Source organism: Rhipicephalus microplus, chromosome X (genome assembly GCF_043290135.1).
Source record: "Rhipicephalus microplus isolate Deutch F79 chromosome X, USDA_Rmic, whole genome shotgun sequence".
Lineage (NCBI taxonomy): Eukaryota > Metazoa > Arthropoda > Arachnida > Ixodida > Ixodidae > Rhipicephalus > Rhipicephalus microplus.
This window is the reverse complement of record NC_134710.1, coordinates 159742239-159757858: the sequence shown is the minus strand read 5'-3', so window position 1 is coordinate 159757858 and position 15620 is coordinate 159742239. Positions and strand designations below refer to the sequence as shown.

The 15620-nt window shown below is 41.9% G+C and overlaps 1 protein-coding gene across 2 annotated transcripts in view; it reads left to right on the top strand.

Moving 5' to 3' along the window:
* LOC119177074 (GMP reductase 2) overlaps positions 1 to 9382 on the top strand; it is an 82211-nt gene extending 72829 nt beyond the window's left edge. For both annotated transcript variants that reach the window (XM_075878071.1, XM_037428453.2), the window contains one exon: positions 3379 to 9382. In XM_075878071.1, the coding sequence (XP_075734186.1) occupies positions 3379 to 3568 (190 nt within the window). In that variant the 3' untranslated portion in view covers positions 3569 to 9382. The remainder of the gene's footprint in view (positions 1 to 3378) is intronic.
* Positions 9383 to 15620: the final 6238 nt, after the last annotated feature.

Here is a 15620-nt window from a genome sequence, read left to right as displayed (position 1 = left end):
TAACCACTGCCGGCCATCAGTGTCGTAATTGCATCGGTGTAGGAGGCCGTCACGGATGGCGAAATATGAGCTTGACGACGCAAAGCACACGTGGATGGTGTTGCCGACACATCAGAGAGCAAGTCAATTAGCGAGGCAACCCAATTATCCTTTCGCTGTTCGGTAGCGAGAATGTCAACTTCGATGGCAGATACAGCGATTGAGGATACTGAGCAGGGCACGTCGTCTTCAGGCAGAGGGGAGCGCGAGAGGGCGTCGGCGTCAGCATGCTGGCGTCCGTTGCGGTACAGCACGCGGATGTAGTCTTGTAAGCGAACAGATCAACGGGCGAGAAAGCCTGAGGGATTCTTCAGTGATGACAGCCAGCATAGTGCATGATGGTCGGTGACATAGAATGGACGATCATACACATGAGGTTGAAACTTTGTAAGGGCCCAGATGAGTGCCAGGCACTTTTTTTTCCGTGATGGTGTAGTTTGTCGTGGCTCTTGTGAGCGTATGGTTTGCATATGCCACGACATATTTAGGGGATTCGGGCTTGCGCTGTGCCAGGACAGCGCTGAGGCCTACACCGCTGGCGTCCGTGTGCACCTCTGTTGGGGCCGTAGGGTCGTTGTGGCGTAGAATAAGAAGAGACGCCAACAAATGTTGGAGCTTTGCGAACGCGCCATCGCACTCGGATGACCACGAATTGAAGGGCCCGTTACTTCCAAGGAGCCTCGTCAGCGGTGATATGATAGTGGCAAAGTTTCGTATGAAGCGTCGGAAGTGTGAGCCCAGGCCCACAAAACTACGCAGTTCTTTGACGGACGCAGGTTTGGGGAATTCGGCCACGGCTCGAAGCTTGGCCGGATCAGGAAGAATGCGGTCCTTGGACACAAAATACCTTCGGATGGTGAGTTGCCATGCTGTAATGCAGCACTTCTTCAGATTTAGTTGCAAGCCAGCATTGCTCGCACGTGCGAAAACTTTTTCCAGATGTTGGAGATGAGTGGAGAAATCTGGAGCGATGACAACGACATCGTCGAGGTAACACAAGCACGTGTGCCATTTCAAGTTGTGCAGAATGGTGTCCATCATGCGCTCAAAGGTCACAGGGGCATTGGACCAAACGGCATGACGTTGAATTCGTACAAGCCGTCGGTTGTGACGAAGGCAGTCTTCGGTCAAGTGTCGTCAGCCGTGGGTACTTCCCATACCCCCGTCAGCCATGGGTACTTCCCAGTACCCCGAGCACAGATTGAGAGAATAATTCGGCTCCATGAAAGCTGTCAACCGTGTTATCGATGCATGGGAGTGGATAAACATTCTTGCGAGTGATCTTATTGAGCCGTCTGTAGTCCACACAGAACCAGACAGAGCCGTCTTTCTTCGTAACAAGAACAACCGGAAACTCCCGTTGACTGTCCGAGGGCTGAATAACGTCACGTCAGAGCATATCGTCAACCTGCTCGTTAATTACCCGACGTTCAGCAGGCGACACGCGATATGGATGTTGCCGTAATGGTAGATGGGCACCAGTGTCGATGCGATGCGTAAGAGCGGACGTGCGACCAAGAGAACTTTGCCTGACATTGAAAGAAGAAGGATATTCTTGCAACGTGTCGAGAAGCTGGGAACGCTGTACTGACGTAAGGTTGTCAGGAATGGAGGGGTAGGTTGCAAAATCAGACGCGTGGTTGTTGTACCACAAACTGGCTACGCCCGCGAGGTAGAACACCAAGTTCGTCAACTTGCCGTCCGTGTCCCATTTGTTGGGGACGCTCACGCGCTCATAAATGGCGAGCCAGTCCTCCACATCAATGCCATCGGCGCCAACGAAGATGGGTGGATCGCGGATCCTGGGGACACCGGGACAAGGGGGTGGCATGGGAGGAGTCGTTTACTGAGAGGCGTCGTGGGGCATGGTAGGTGGCAGGGTACGTGATCGAAGCTCCAAGGGCATCGAAAGAGAACGCAGCACTCTCCACCAATTTGTTAAGGCGTTTATTAGCCGGCAACCAGCGATCATACGCTATGGCGACAGTGACGGTCAAGCACGGACTCCTAGCGCGAACAGCGTCCTTGTTGGGTAGCCCCACTAGAAGGTACACTAGAGTTTGACCCACAGAACACTTACCAGTTTGACCCATTTCAGTGTTCGGAAGCTTCGCTACAATATATATATATATATATATATATATATATATATATATATATATATATATATATATGAGATCTAACAGACACTGATGCCAAGGAAAGTATAGAAGTAGTTATGGTCTATAATATATCAAGCCACAAGTTCATAACTTCCCCTATACTTTCCTTGGCATCAGTGTCTGTTAGATCTCATTAATATTGTGTCAAACATGGAAAAATGAGCCCTTAAGTACACACTTCTTTCCCTATATAAACCAGCCGAGATGTTCAATTTAATTGCTATCGCAATAAAAAAAATGTCACGCTTCTATAACTTGAATTTCTAGGTGTAAATATGACTATAATATATAATTTATGTCTTTATTACTGTTTTGTTGAAGCTCTCAAGATGGGAATGCCACTGACTCAAGAGAAACAGATAACCTCATGGCTTTTACAGTGCTGAACATCGTCTGCTATACCACACATCAATCAATGGCAATGACATGAGCTATTGGGCTCATGTCATTCTGGAGTGTCATTCTTTGATGTGGAAATACTGCTGCTTTCTAAAGTGGTAACTGGCTATAGTAGAGCAAAATGTATTAAACAAGTGACCTCTGCAGCATTTAATGAATTACTCATGTTGCAAGTCATAATGAATACTGTTGCATGCAGTATATTTGTCAGAGGCATTTATGCCCTCGTTCTTGTCTTTACTAGGAAGTGGGATTGTCTCGTCCAGGAAGCGTGCGCTGCCTTTCATTTGAAATTGCGGATGTCACATGAAACACAAGTTCATAAACTTTTCCGGCATCATCGTGAGAATGTGGTCTATGCATTTTTTTATTGCACTGATAGATTATAAACCCTTGAAGATCATAACTGTAAATAAGTTGCTAATTCGGAAATTTGCTGGTGTACCAAGTAGTAAATGAAGCAGCAGGGAAATGGCTTCAAGTATCATAAAACATTACTCCTACATTTTTTTATGACTAGCACTTTGAGAGTCTACGTTTAGTGGATTCTAAGTTGCTTTTCTTATTTTGGTACATGAGTGCTGAGGCGAATGTTCATGTGAAGATTTTACTTGCTTGCATTTTTTTATTTCCCTCTTAGACACTGTGGCTGTTGCTGGCAGGAATAATTGATTTAATCTGATTGGAGTTTTCTTTAAAGCTTGTATTAACGTCCTTTGAACGAGCACTTTCTTTTCTCTGCACTATTTTGTTGTAAACTGGTTTCGCTTTGATACAGGGCATCTGAGGGAAAGACCGTGCAGGTGCCATATCGTGGTGATGTCCAGGCGACTGTGCTCGATATCCTGGGTGGTCTACGTTCGGCTTGCACCTATACTGGGGCTGGCCGGCTCAAGGAGCTCACACGTCGAACGACCTTTATCAGAGTGACCCAGCAACTCAATCAAGTGTTCTCTCTACAAGCCTGAGCATGTGCTTACAATACCTTCTGGGCTTGACTGGTTTGATAGATGTTCTGTACTGAGCATTGTTCTTGCGTTTCTAAAAGTGGAAGAATCTCATGTAAAAAAGTGAGAAAATTGATATTTTGTTGTATGGCATACTTTGCTGCCACTAGATGGTGTATTTTTTATTTCTTGAGATTGACTAACTGGTGGCATCAGATAGACATGCATACGAGTGCTGTTGACAGAAGTGACACATAAATGATGCAGTAGTTAAAAATGAGGCAGTTAAAGTAAGCTGCAAACATTTTATTGTCTTTTTATCTTTACAATGCCAGAATTGTCAATTTCATCAAAAAAGGTGTTTTTTGCAGCAGTTGTTTGACACATCTACACTGATGGCAGGAGTAAAAGAAATATGAAGGTGAAGCATAGCACATCGACTGGAAAGTATGGTGTATACTTTTAAATGGTTATGTTCTGTGTTCTGTGCTTTGTATTGCCTTGCACGCCGATTTTTTATTTCCAGTTTATATGCCTTTATAATTCAGCTGCCTCTGATGTCTGGTTGAGGTGGTTATATTTTACATAGACCAGTTTTGTCTTCTATTACTTAGTGAATTTTGTCATTGCAATTTTCAACCATGATTCGAATCATGGGCACGGCTTTGGAAGCATTTTGTTGCATTTTCTTTTCAGCTGTCTACTTTTGTGTGGAAGTCCTCTGAAATTTCTTTGGAGCACTTAATTTTATGTACACAACTTGTTCATTTAATCAACTTTTCTTTTTCCATTGTATCAAGAAATATGTCTGCTCATCACTTAATCTGATAGTGATATTTGTAAAATAACATTCATGCTGGTTTATTATCTTTCATAGAACAAATTTGCTTACATTTAATGTTGGAAAATCACTCAGTTGGGAAATTCAATGCGAGAAATTGCTCAGTTGTGAAATTCAATGCCAGGTGAAGTTAACTCCTGCTTTGCATATTTGTGGTTAAAAATTGTCTTTAAGCTGTGTTCACAACTGTTGACTAATCGGTGCCCTGCTTTGTGTTGCCCTCCACTACGGCATCTCTCATAATCATATGGTGGTTTTGGGATGTTAAACCCCACATATCAATCAATCAAGAACAATTTACCAGTGCAAAAAGACGAAACACTTAAGAAACACACACAGTGCTATTTATGTGTGTATGTATGTCCTTGAGCGTTGAGTCTTTTTGCGCTGGTAAAAATATCTCTTCTATAGTACCCGCAGTATGAAAGAAAAGTCGTTAGGGGTGACTATTCCGTACCACAGCAAATACTTCAGTTCGAATGTATCAATACTAATACAGAAATGAACAACAGTCTAAATGGATGCAAAAGTAAGAATTGCTTGGGTGCCTGGTGGATGCTTTATCTAGAGTTCGTTGTGTTATTTGAATTGGAACTCAGGCTTACAGCTATATACACTGATGACTCTTTTCTGTTGTAAGCATGCTTCCATTGATTCTTTTATGTTAAAACCACAAATTATAAATGCCAAGAACTGTTACACCATTGCTTGCACAAGTTCCTACTTATTGCATTGTTCTTTTTTCTTTTTAAGCTTTGCATTAGTGTCGGATTTTAGTTCTGTTGCTCACAGTAGTGAAAATGTGGTGCAAGTTGTGATTTGGCCTTGCAATGGCTACCAGCACAGCTTTTGAGTTGAAAAAAAATTGTAATGTCCTAAGGACGTTTGTTAGTCCTGTAAGAGATGTGGTAATAAGTGTTTCATCTTACTTATATCTTTAGCTTGTTGCACAGGGAAATCTATTAGACCAGCTTCATGTAACAGGGTAAAGCAAGTAATTTTATTTTTTATTGCAGTTTGCATTGATTCGCAGTGTTAAAACACTTTTTCATAATTTCTTTTTCCATGTGTAGTTCTAAGCAAAGGAACCTTGGATTACTCCGTTCCTGAAAATTAAAGAAGGGAATGCAAGGGAAAGCTTACGGATTGTAGTTTTTAACTGAACTGTTGTAGTTATGTCATAAAAGAAAATGAATTGAAGTAGACAGAAACAAAACCTATCACCTGTTAGGTCTGAACCCACAATATTTGGATTTACTTTACGTGTAATGCAAATGCAGGACATTTCAGTTAAACTAGAAAGAACACTCCCTGTGCATCACTTAGCATCATACAATTCCTGAGAAGCATTTCACTGTCATGTTCACTTTAAACAGTATTTACACATTGAATTTAAAATTTTAAAAGAGTTCATTGCCAGGCTAGTTGGTGTTGCATAACTGGCTGAGACATATTAGTGCAAAGACGATGACACGCACTAATCACAACTGTTTATTAGCAGGGAATGATTTCGCATATACAGTAGACTCTTAGTAAAGGAAAATCTGTTAAACGGAACTGCTGCTCAAATGGAACAAGTACTTCTGACAAGATTGGTTTTGTGATTGTATTCTGCAGCCTTGTTCATCTCTCAGTAAATGATACTGCTGTTATATGGAACATAACTTTCTGATACCTTCAGCTTCCGTTTAACGAGTCTACTGTAGATCCTTTTGTCACACAAACGTATAAATGTATAACCAACCTGTGTATATCAGAGGTGATTGCAGTTAAATTCAAATGCGGGGTCCTGAAAAGCAAAGGACGGTTCACTCATGCATCAATCTTTGTTAAATAAGCATGCAAAGCAAGTCTCAAAAAAGCATTACTGCTTCTTCCCGGAGTGGATGTGTCCAAAAATCTAGCAGTACAACATGCAGTGTTGTGCGTTACTATATGCATGCCCTTATCTCATTTATATTTTTAAACGTGTTATTTTTATCAGTCGTTCATGCAACATTCAGTTTGTCTGATATAAATTCGTCCGCAGGACAGGGGAATAGAATAAAGCACTTCTTTGGAGCATTTTAACGTTTCGTGTCTAATACGGCAGCCTCATCTACTTTCGCAGCACACAAGGACACAGCTTGGAAAGCTTGTTGGGGGCAGAAAACACAAAGGGAATATCGTGACGGTATGCAACCTTTTTAAGGTTCTGAGACACCTTGTGTGAATATGGTATCTTTTCAGGTTTCCATTTATATTGCTGAACCTTTGCTCCAACCCTTTGTGCTCCGAGCTTGATTTTTTGCAGAATCAACTTGGCCACAGCATTGATGACCGACAAAGGGAAGCCAGCTGCCAAAAGGTGGCCTACTTTGCTAGTAAAACTCGCCTGCATTTTGTGGGTACAAGACTTCCGGAGGGCAGACTCCAAGCAAAGCATAGCTATTGCTCTCTTCAGCTCCTCTAAGTGCGCAAAATCGTATGGAAGCAATCGCTTCACCCTTCACGGCTCCTTGTTTTCTTTCTTTTTGGCATTTTGTTTTACGCTAATATGTCTCGGCCTGTATTTTAAAATCACTTTGTGCAAAATGAGCTTGCTGAAAGGTCAGTGCTTGATCATGTGTTACTATACACATAAATATTCTCAATTAGATGGAAGAGTCATAAGTCACATCATAGCTTCTAATTTAATGATGGTAAAGTTGTCTCATGGTGGCACACTTAAGTCAATCGATTTTATGCATTGCGTAGCTTAAGAGAAGTAAAAAGGTTGCCGTTTGACAATCTGACCAGACCAGCTATTCTTTTAAAGAAACACTAAAGAAAACGATTGTCCATCCTGTGTTCGTAAATTACTGTTCTCCTGTGCCAGGAAGGTCACTCTTACCATGAGAAGGAAGGCAGCCTTTTCATGTAAGACATTGCAAATATGCATCACCCTCTAAAAATGCACTGCTGAGGCTAGGACACGAGTCTTTGTACACCCATGAGGCTACCCCTCTTTTCATTGAAAAGGTCTGCTAAAAGAGAGTGCTTGCAAAGATCATGGCAGCCAATACAAACTCGTGACATAGGTGGCGGTTGGTTTGTTAACGCGAAAACCAAAGGATCATTTCGCTTGCAGTGGTGTGTCATGCACTTTAATATTGATTTTAAAAATGTTGTAGGCTATATATTATCTGTTGCATTTCGTATGTAGTGTGTGTATATTCTCAAGTCTTTCCCAAAAGTTCTCTCCTTCAGAATTTTGTGTCTGTACTCCTTTAAAAGTGGATATGGCTGTGGCCATGCCTACCTTTCTTTAGAGTACACATGCTGCATTTTGTTTCATATTTAGTAGTGATTGGCACCAGCAGGGTTGTTTTAAACCAAACTTTTTAACCCTTATATGTGGGCAAGTGGCATGTGCTTCATTTCAACTCTATATGCCTGTTCAAAACCTCCTTTATTTTTTTTAATGCCAGTGCAAATGCGCATTCCTCAATGGAAGCCGTCAGTCCGCCTTAGTTCAGGGAGTAGTTGTGATGCGATGCCACAGGTAAGGTAGGGCTGCTTTTATCACATGTGCGTCCGAGTGCTTTCCCACAGAGGTGCGATTGACGTGTTTCCCTCTCCTATATCATGTGTCGGTCAAATTTCTTCCTTCATTTTCCTTCTTTGTCGCTCAAAGCTATGCCGCCACTGCTTCACAGCGCTCTTTAACTCCGTGCAAGCAGCAGTGTTACAGAGACGCTTTGCCATTGCCCGCAAAGCGCTATGAACGTCGACATGCTGTCTCAAAACATATCTCTTGCTAAGCCAGCGTGACCGCCAACATTGTGAACATGAAGAATGGAAGATGCCGCCCCACCGATCTGAACACAATGGAACAAGAAATTACTTTATAAGGTTTCCATCTTGAGGCACCACATGTTGGGTTCTCTCCCCCATGACTGCAAAGCACACGCAAACGCTGGGCGATAGGCGGAAGCAGGAAAAGGCTAGAGGAGGGAGTGGTGAACGGCTGGATCAGGCACGTCTGGTCTGCTTTGAAAAAAATAGAGGAGGCCCTGGCCCATTCGTCTGACTATGCATGATGCTCACTTTCTGAAGGCAGATCTGCTATCATTCGTTTATGAATTTGCATTAAAAAAGGACGTTCTTGGTCAAGTCTTAATGTCGTCTAGTCACTGCATAAATTTTGTGATCAGGAAGTTTGTGCAGCATTCTCTGGTATGAGTGTCAACATCATGTTGATTGGCTGTGCCAAAGTCATGTGAGCAATAGCAACTTACGTTGAAAAAAAAAAGTTGATTGAATTGCATTCATTTGGTGTGTGTATTTGTTAGAATGTTGCATACTTTCTGCACCACCAAAGTCTTTGTTTTGTGCTTGTCACTTCGTTTTTTTTATAGTGCTGTGATTTTTAGGTCTAGTGCCACTGTTGAAGTGTTTTGTAGGGTTGACACATCTGTTGCCAAGTTTTCTGCACCCACATTTTACGAATGGTCTGTCGCTCACAGGTTGTATTGCTGTTTTGTGATAGGGCATTGTCACTGGTCACGAGCGCTTGACAGGTACAGTATTTTCCAAGAGTTCCTTGATGTGTCCAGTGCGAACATTTCAGTATTTCTGTATCCAGAAAGTTTAGGTTTACTTGTCTCTTAAAAGGCAACTAGTTGCAAAGGTCAAACCGAACTTTGTGGCGGCTTCTGAATATCTGGACTTTAGGGTCACTTTTTTATATTGAGAAGCAATCTCTGGTAACCTCGATGTATTGTGATGCATGTTTTGCAATTATGCTTATATTACACAACATTTGTATTGATGCTAGCTGCACCTAGTCTTAGAATGTTTGTTTGATCAAGTTGTAATGTTTATGTAATAGTCACGAAGGCCCAAATCTCTCGCAGCCTTTTAGTGACTAGTCACTTAAAATTATGATTTTGTTGTTGGCTGATGCTGTTCAGTTTACCAATGATCTGATTACTTTTTTACTGTATACACAATAAACGGTTTTCTCAAGTTGATATTTTTTAAGTTTGTTGAATTACAGTGATGGAAGTGTTGGAAGAATCTTAAATTTCTGACCTTCGCATTGTGTAATTTTTTTATCAGTTCATTTACCCTTAGACCTCAAAAACATTTAAGGGAAATGGGACTAGATGTAAAGTACTCTTAGGAAACATAAATGTTAGCAGGCTTAGGGAACATTGGATGAAGAAAAACAAATACGAATAAATTGTGAGATTGTACAACTGATGTAATTCAGTAAGATGAAAGTGAAAAGTTGGTGATAATAGAGCCCGGTAAAGGGGGTCTTAAGTGCTCAGAAGTGTTTGGAACAAGGACGTCTAAAACAATTTTTGGTTGGATAAAAAGGAACTCTTCTTTTATGGAATGATTAATGCAGGCTGAATAGTTGGTAGGCAGGTGTAGTTAAGCCTGCAAAGGATTCATGGCCCCGCCATGGTGGTCTAGTGGCTAAGGTACTCGGCTGCTGACCCGCAGGTCGCGGGTTCGTATCCCGGCTGTGGCGGCTGCATTTCCGATGGAGGCGGAAATGTTGTAGGCCCGTGTGCTCAGATTTAGGTGCACGTTAAAGAACCCCAGGTGGTCGAAATTTCCGGAGCCCTCCACTACGGCGTCTCTCATAATCATATGGTGGTTTTGGGACGTTAAACCCCACATATCAATCATGCAAAGGATTCATGTAGAAAATCTCGTAAAAAAACAAAACCGGCAATTATTCTGCATTGCGGCTGTTGTAACAATAATTTTATGAATAACCCAGACACTGTACCAAATATGAAAGGCAATGCTCGGTATCGGCCAGATTAAACTTAAAATGCTAGTGAACAAATGTTCTATAAGAATGCTGTGTGTTCCCTATTTAGAATGGGCTAAACGAAGTTAACTTCCTGGGTAAGAAGGTTGGTAGATATTTCTATACAAGTAGTCCAACATAATGTAAACAGAGGTATTTGTAAAAGTCAACTTAAAGAGCAAAATATTGTTTCCAGAACTTGGTCAATATGTCAGACATGATGTTGATTTCACAATAAGCATTCATGAGCAAAAACCTGGGAAGCAATACTACTAGGCAAGTCATAACAACAACAAAAAAAAACTTCAGGACAATGAATCGATCCTTGCTTGGGAAATTCAGAAGTCCAGTAGTGAGGAACCGCAGTTTTATCAGCTGTCGCAAACAGACAATCCAAAGCTGGATGGGGGGAAACAGCCAAGCAATTTCTCGCTTAGTGCAAGTCTGTGTACACAAAAATGCAGGCTTGTATGTATCTCCACAGGGATTGAACAAGTCCCACTACTTACTGCTGCAGCTGTAAAGACGTTGAAGGGAGAGACCGTAGCGGAGAAAAGTGAATGAGAAAGGCGAGAAAGGAAGTTGTTGTCTGTGGTAAGAGAGAGTAAAACATAGTAAAATGAGAAGTTTGCGGCAAGAACTCTGCTTGGCGACGTGGAGAAGAAAGTGGAAATTGAAGGGAGAAGGGGAGAAATAAATGAAATGCAGTGAAATTCGAAGGCGGGATTCAAACATGGGTAACCATGGTCAGAAGGCGAGAGTTGTAACCCCGTGGCTAACTAGGTGCAGTAGGTGAACAAGCTTATATGGACTATGATTGCATTGCACTTGGTGCGAGAACAAAAAGAAAGAGGAACAAATTAGGACTGAGAGATCGAGTGAAACAAAGTGATAGAAGGACAGCAGATCAGAGGCACACATAGTACAGCATAGCAAATGGGTGTGGTGGCTGGGCTAACTGACTGCAAGTGGAAACTAGATTTTGGTTGAAAATGCGACAAAACACTGTCCCAAAAACAGGTTAGGAGGACAGCAGGACCTCAGCCGCTAAACAGGGACATGTTCCGCCTAAATCGGTATGTCTGGTCACTTGAATATATTCAAGAGGAAAGAGTGCTGCTGCAATATAACTTAGTCAGGGTTACTTATACATGTTCAAATGGGCAGCGCGGAAAACAAAGGACACAAGACGGAAGAGCACACACCACAGCACCTTGTCGTTCTTCATGCTGCCCATTTCAAAACGTACAGACATTTCCAACATGCCCAAATATCGATCAAGATTTCTTTGAAAAGGATCAACTGGTGTGAAAATTTCAACAAATGCTTTTGAAAAACTTTGCTTTCCACTTGAGCCCAGCAAAAGTGAATGCTCAGCAAAGCCACTGAAAACTTCCACTACAACTACCAGGATTGGGAGTTGATTGACGATTTTCTTGATATGTAGGGTTTAACATCCCAAAACCATCATACCATTATAAAAGATGCCGATGTGGAGTTCTCCGGAAATTTCGACCACCCGGGGTTTATCAACCTGCCCCCAAATCAGAGCACACGAGCCTACAGCATTTTCAACACCAACAAAAATGCAGCCGCCGCAGCTGGGGTTCGATCCCACGACCTGCGGGCACCAGGATTGGGGGTATGGAATAGTTTATTGCTTTTAAGTAATGACAGTGACAGGTTTCATAATTGGTGTGGTACGCAGTCATGGGTTCTGCCATCACTTTCACTACTTTTACAGCCAAGATCAAATCTAAACGCAATCTTTTTACCTCATGGTTGGTTGATTCACGTCCGTGCAACATTCAAATAAAAATTTTTTCCCTGACAAATTACAAGAATCGGTTCATCTGGTATTTCACAAGATCGACATTAAAGTTGTACAATAACAACTCTCGTTCTTGTCTCACCCACGCAAAGCGCTTTCATGTGAAGTTCCTAATGTCCATTCTCTTCATTAATTAAAGCATATTAGTTATTTATTACATTATCATATATGCTTAGGTGTGGAGCGCTTGAAGCCTGCTTCTGATTTACCATGGGTTAACGTGGGCCTACACCATGCAAGGTGGATGCAATGAAGAATCTTGATCAACAAGGAGGAGAGCAGCTTCGCTGATAAATGGAGGATTATGCGGTCTGTGATGAAACCCTAATCAAGAATGAATCCCATGCTGGCAATGAGCGAAAAATGAATTAGCCTCAAGGAAGCTTGCAAGGTGTGCACAGATGACAGGTTCCATGATCTAGCACACGATGCTAATAATGTTGTATTAATTGTAAGGTGAACATTCCCCTTTATCATTATAAAGAGTACAAACTAAACTTGGCAGATTTATCGAACAGTTACGATGTAATGATGGCGCTACACAGTTTTGTACTTACCCAAGTTTATATTCATACCCATTAGTGCACACCTTAACTTACAGTAATTGTAAATTATCATTAAATGCAATAATATAGGCACATTCTCCGACATTTCTGCTAGCAGTTTTATAGCAAAGGCTGTTATGAGATCATAACTCTGGTCACGCCGTCGCCAGTGTCCGTAACCACTTCATGCAAAATAAAAAAAGAAACCTTGTACCAAGGACACGATGGCTCTCGAACGCTGCATGCCAACTCGGTATTCTATCACGTAGCCACGCTAGTGCCTGGGACTTGTTTGCAAACTTGCCTTAGGTAAGCTTGATGTCGGGAAAAGAATAACAGTAAAATACAACCAGGTGTCGCATAATGCGAATAGCCTAAAGAGTGGGTCATCCAATGCTCCAGCCCATTAGTAATGCTTGTTCTAGATCACCTATTAACTGTAGCACATGCACACTTCAGGCATAACTCCTCATCATCAGCCACTGCATGAACAATTGGCACAAAATCCCTTGGAAGAGTTTAATGGATACCACACTTCTGAGAAGAATGACGAAGGATAGCATAGCAAATGCCGGCCTACTACCCAAAAATTATGATCATTAATGCCATAGTGGGTACCCGGCAAGTGTGCTTGCAGCAGTTACCCAATGAGTGTTTAGAAAAGGCTCTGAAAAGCCGCTCTTCTCGGTATCGCTGCGACTGTGCAGCACCTCCCGCGCAGGCCTGGCATTTTTTTGTTTTGTTATAATAGTGTTCCTGAACTGCTAACAATTATTCATATACAAAGCAGAGTCTGATTGAAAAACAAGTCCTTAGCTTGTTTTAGTGCAGGTTTGCATTCACAGCTTTGATTATAGATATGTCAATTCTTCACAGAGTAAGAGAGACTTGGTGAACATTGTTATTTTCCTTAGTCACATGCTACTTTAATGCTGACCAGTCATTATGAAATATAACTGACTGCAGGTTCATTAAGTCTCCCTGTCATTAACTCCCCACAGCATGTTATCAGTGCTCACCAGTGTTCTTCTCAAAAGATTCTTTTCTCTGATTCACATGAAACTCGTGCTAAACTTGAAAAAATGGCTGAGGAGGTGGCAACTCGTGTTAAAAATTGAAACTGCCCTTTTTTCACGCCATAAAATTCTCATGACATGTTAAGAACTTTATTGGAGTCCTGAAAAACTAATATTTAAGAAAGCCAGAGCTCCCCCTCCCCCCCCCCATCCTGTCGGTGGCTCCGCCGAAGATGGGACCGGAAGTCGTCTGTCTCTATGTTGTGGGCCCTCTGGGTGGACTGGAGTTGATTTTGAAGACTGCTGCTCTTCAGAGATGCATGCCATTGCTCCTTCGTGTTGGGCGGAGTAAGGGCTCGGCACAGCTAGAGCATGTGACCTAAAGAATATAAGTCATGGCCACATTTGGGGCACAACTATATCCATCAATGTTTTTCATGCTAGCATAGGTGTAGTCAGAGGAGTTCATAGACGTGCCTATAACTACATTATACTGTCATCAAATCTAAACTTTAGTATCTGATTACCACCAAACTAACCTCATTAAAGGGGCCCTGCAATACTTTTATAAGTAATATTCAAATGGTTTCACTAAAGTTTTTATTGCTTTGCAAATTGACTACTGCAAAAATTTTTATAGAATCTGCCTAGTTTGAGCAGAGCATCGGGATTTGTAGCACGCCTTAAGCACTTCCTCCCTTTTTGCGTACTGACAAGTGCACTGAAACCTATGCAGGGGGGGGGGGGGGGGGGGAATAATAAGGAGACAAGAAGCTACATCCGTTCGTCAGTGCATGTCACGACATTGACCTCTTTCTGTCTTTTTTTTCTTTTAAAACGCACTGCTTATTTCCAGTGTGTAAGCACAAGCAAGCATGCGGGCAATTCGCGGCAACCACGGTAACTAGGTGTGCAGCTCACGATGTCTGAATGACCCAAAGGTTATACGGTCATTTGGGTTATGGAATCATTTGTTGAGAGAAGAATGAGTGATTTCTAGAAGACTGAGAATTCTTAATTCGAAGCCGCACTAAAATGTTTGGCTCACATGTTTTCAGGAACTTCAAGTACTGATCAGTAGGGTTTTATGAACATGCTGAAAAAGTGTTGCAGGGCCCCGTTTGAGTTCTGGAGTCGGCACAGAACCGTACAACTACAGGTCATAGTTTCAGATCATTCAGACTACTGCAGCATCTCTCCACCATAAAAACTCAACTAAGACTTCCTACCCTCAATCTTCATGGTCACATTGCCCATCTCTGGTATTTTCCACAGATTATTTTATTGAACTTCAACCCCACACGACAACCTCCTCATCCAACTAGTCCGCCAAGGCCATAACGCAGGTCACTCAAACACGATTCTGCCATGAGGTCACACACCACATTTTGTGCCGTCTTTCTATGCACACCAGACACTTGAAAACTATCATCCAATATGCATACTTACCGACAGCGTGACGCACTTCCATCGACAGCACCATTTTAATGTTGCCAACCTTTCATGCATAGTCCCAAAAAGGAAGTTGGCAAACAGACAATGTGAACACTTACTTCAAAAGAAAAAATTATACCTCTGCATTTTGTGAACTTCGGCCACTTATTCCACAAGTAGTCAATATGAACAAGCTTGATTTATCACTCATTTAACAGAGGTTTTGTAGGTGTCTCATACTCAATTTTTCGTTACTGTCACACAGGGGTTATTACAGCCATGAGAAAATTACGTTAGCATGAAAACACAAAACTAAATGAGAAAAAATTAAAAATTGAACTTTTTCCTGCTTACTGCCTCATTTGACACGAAATCTTGGTCTTGTCAATTGATGGATTTTACTGAAAATACTGACCTGGTTTCAAGATGCTGCAAAGAGCAAGAGGCACGCGACAATAAAGAGGAGTGCAGATTTGCCATGTAACATTCATTTCATGTGCAGCAATGCCAAAACCTACGGTCATTTCTGACAGTAATGACCTCAAATAGAAAAGTGAAATTGAAACCATGTTTACGAATGGTACCCTACTTAGCTTCTCTCCACCATCCCTATTT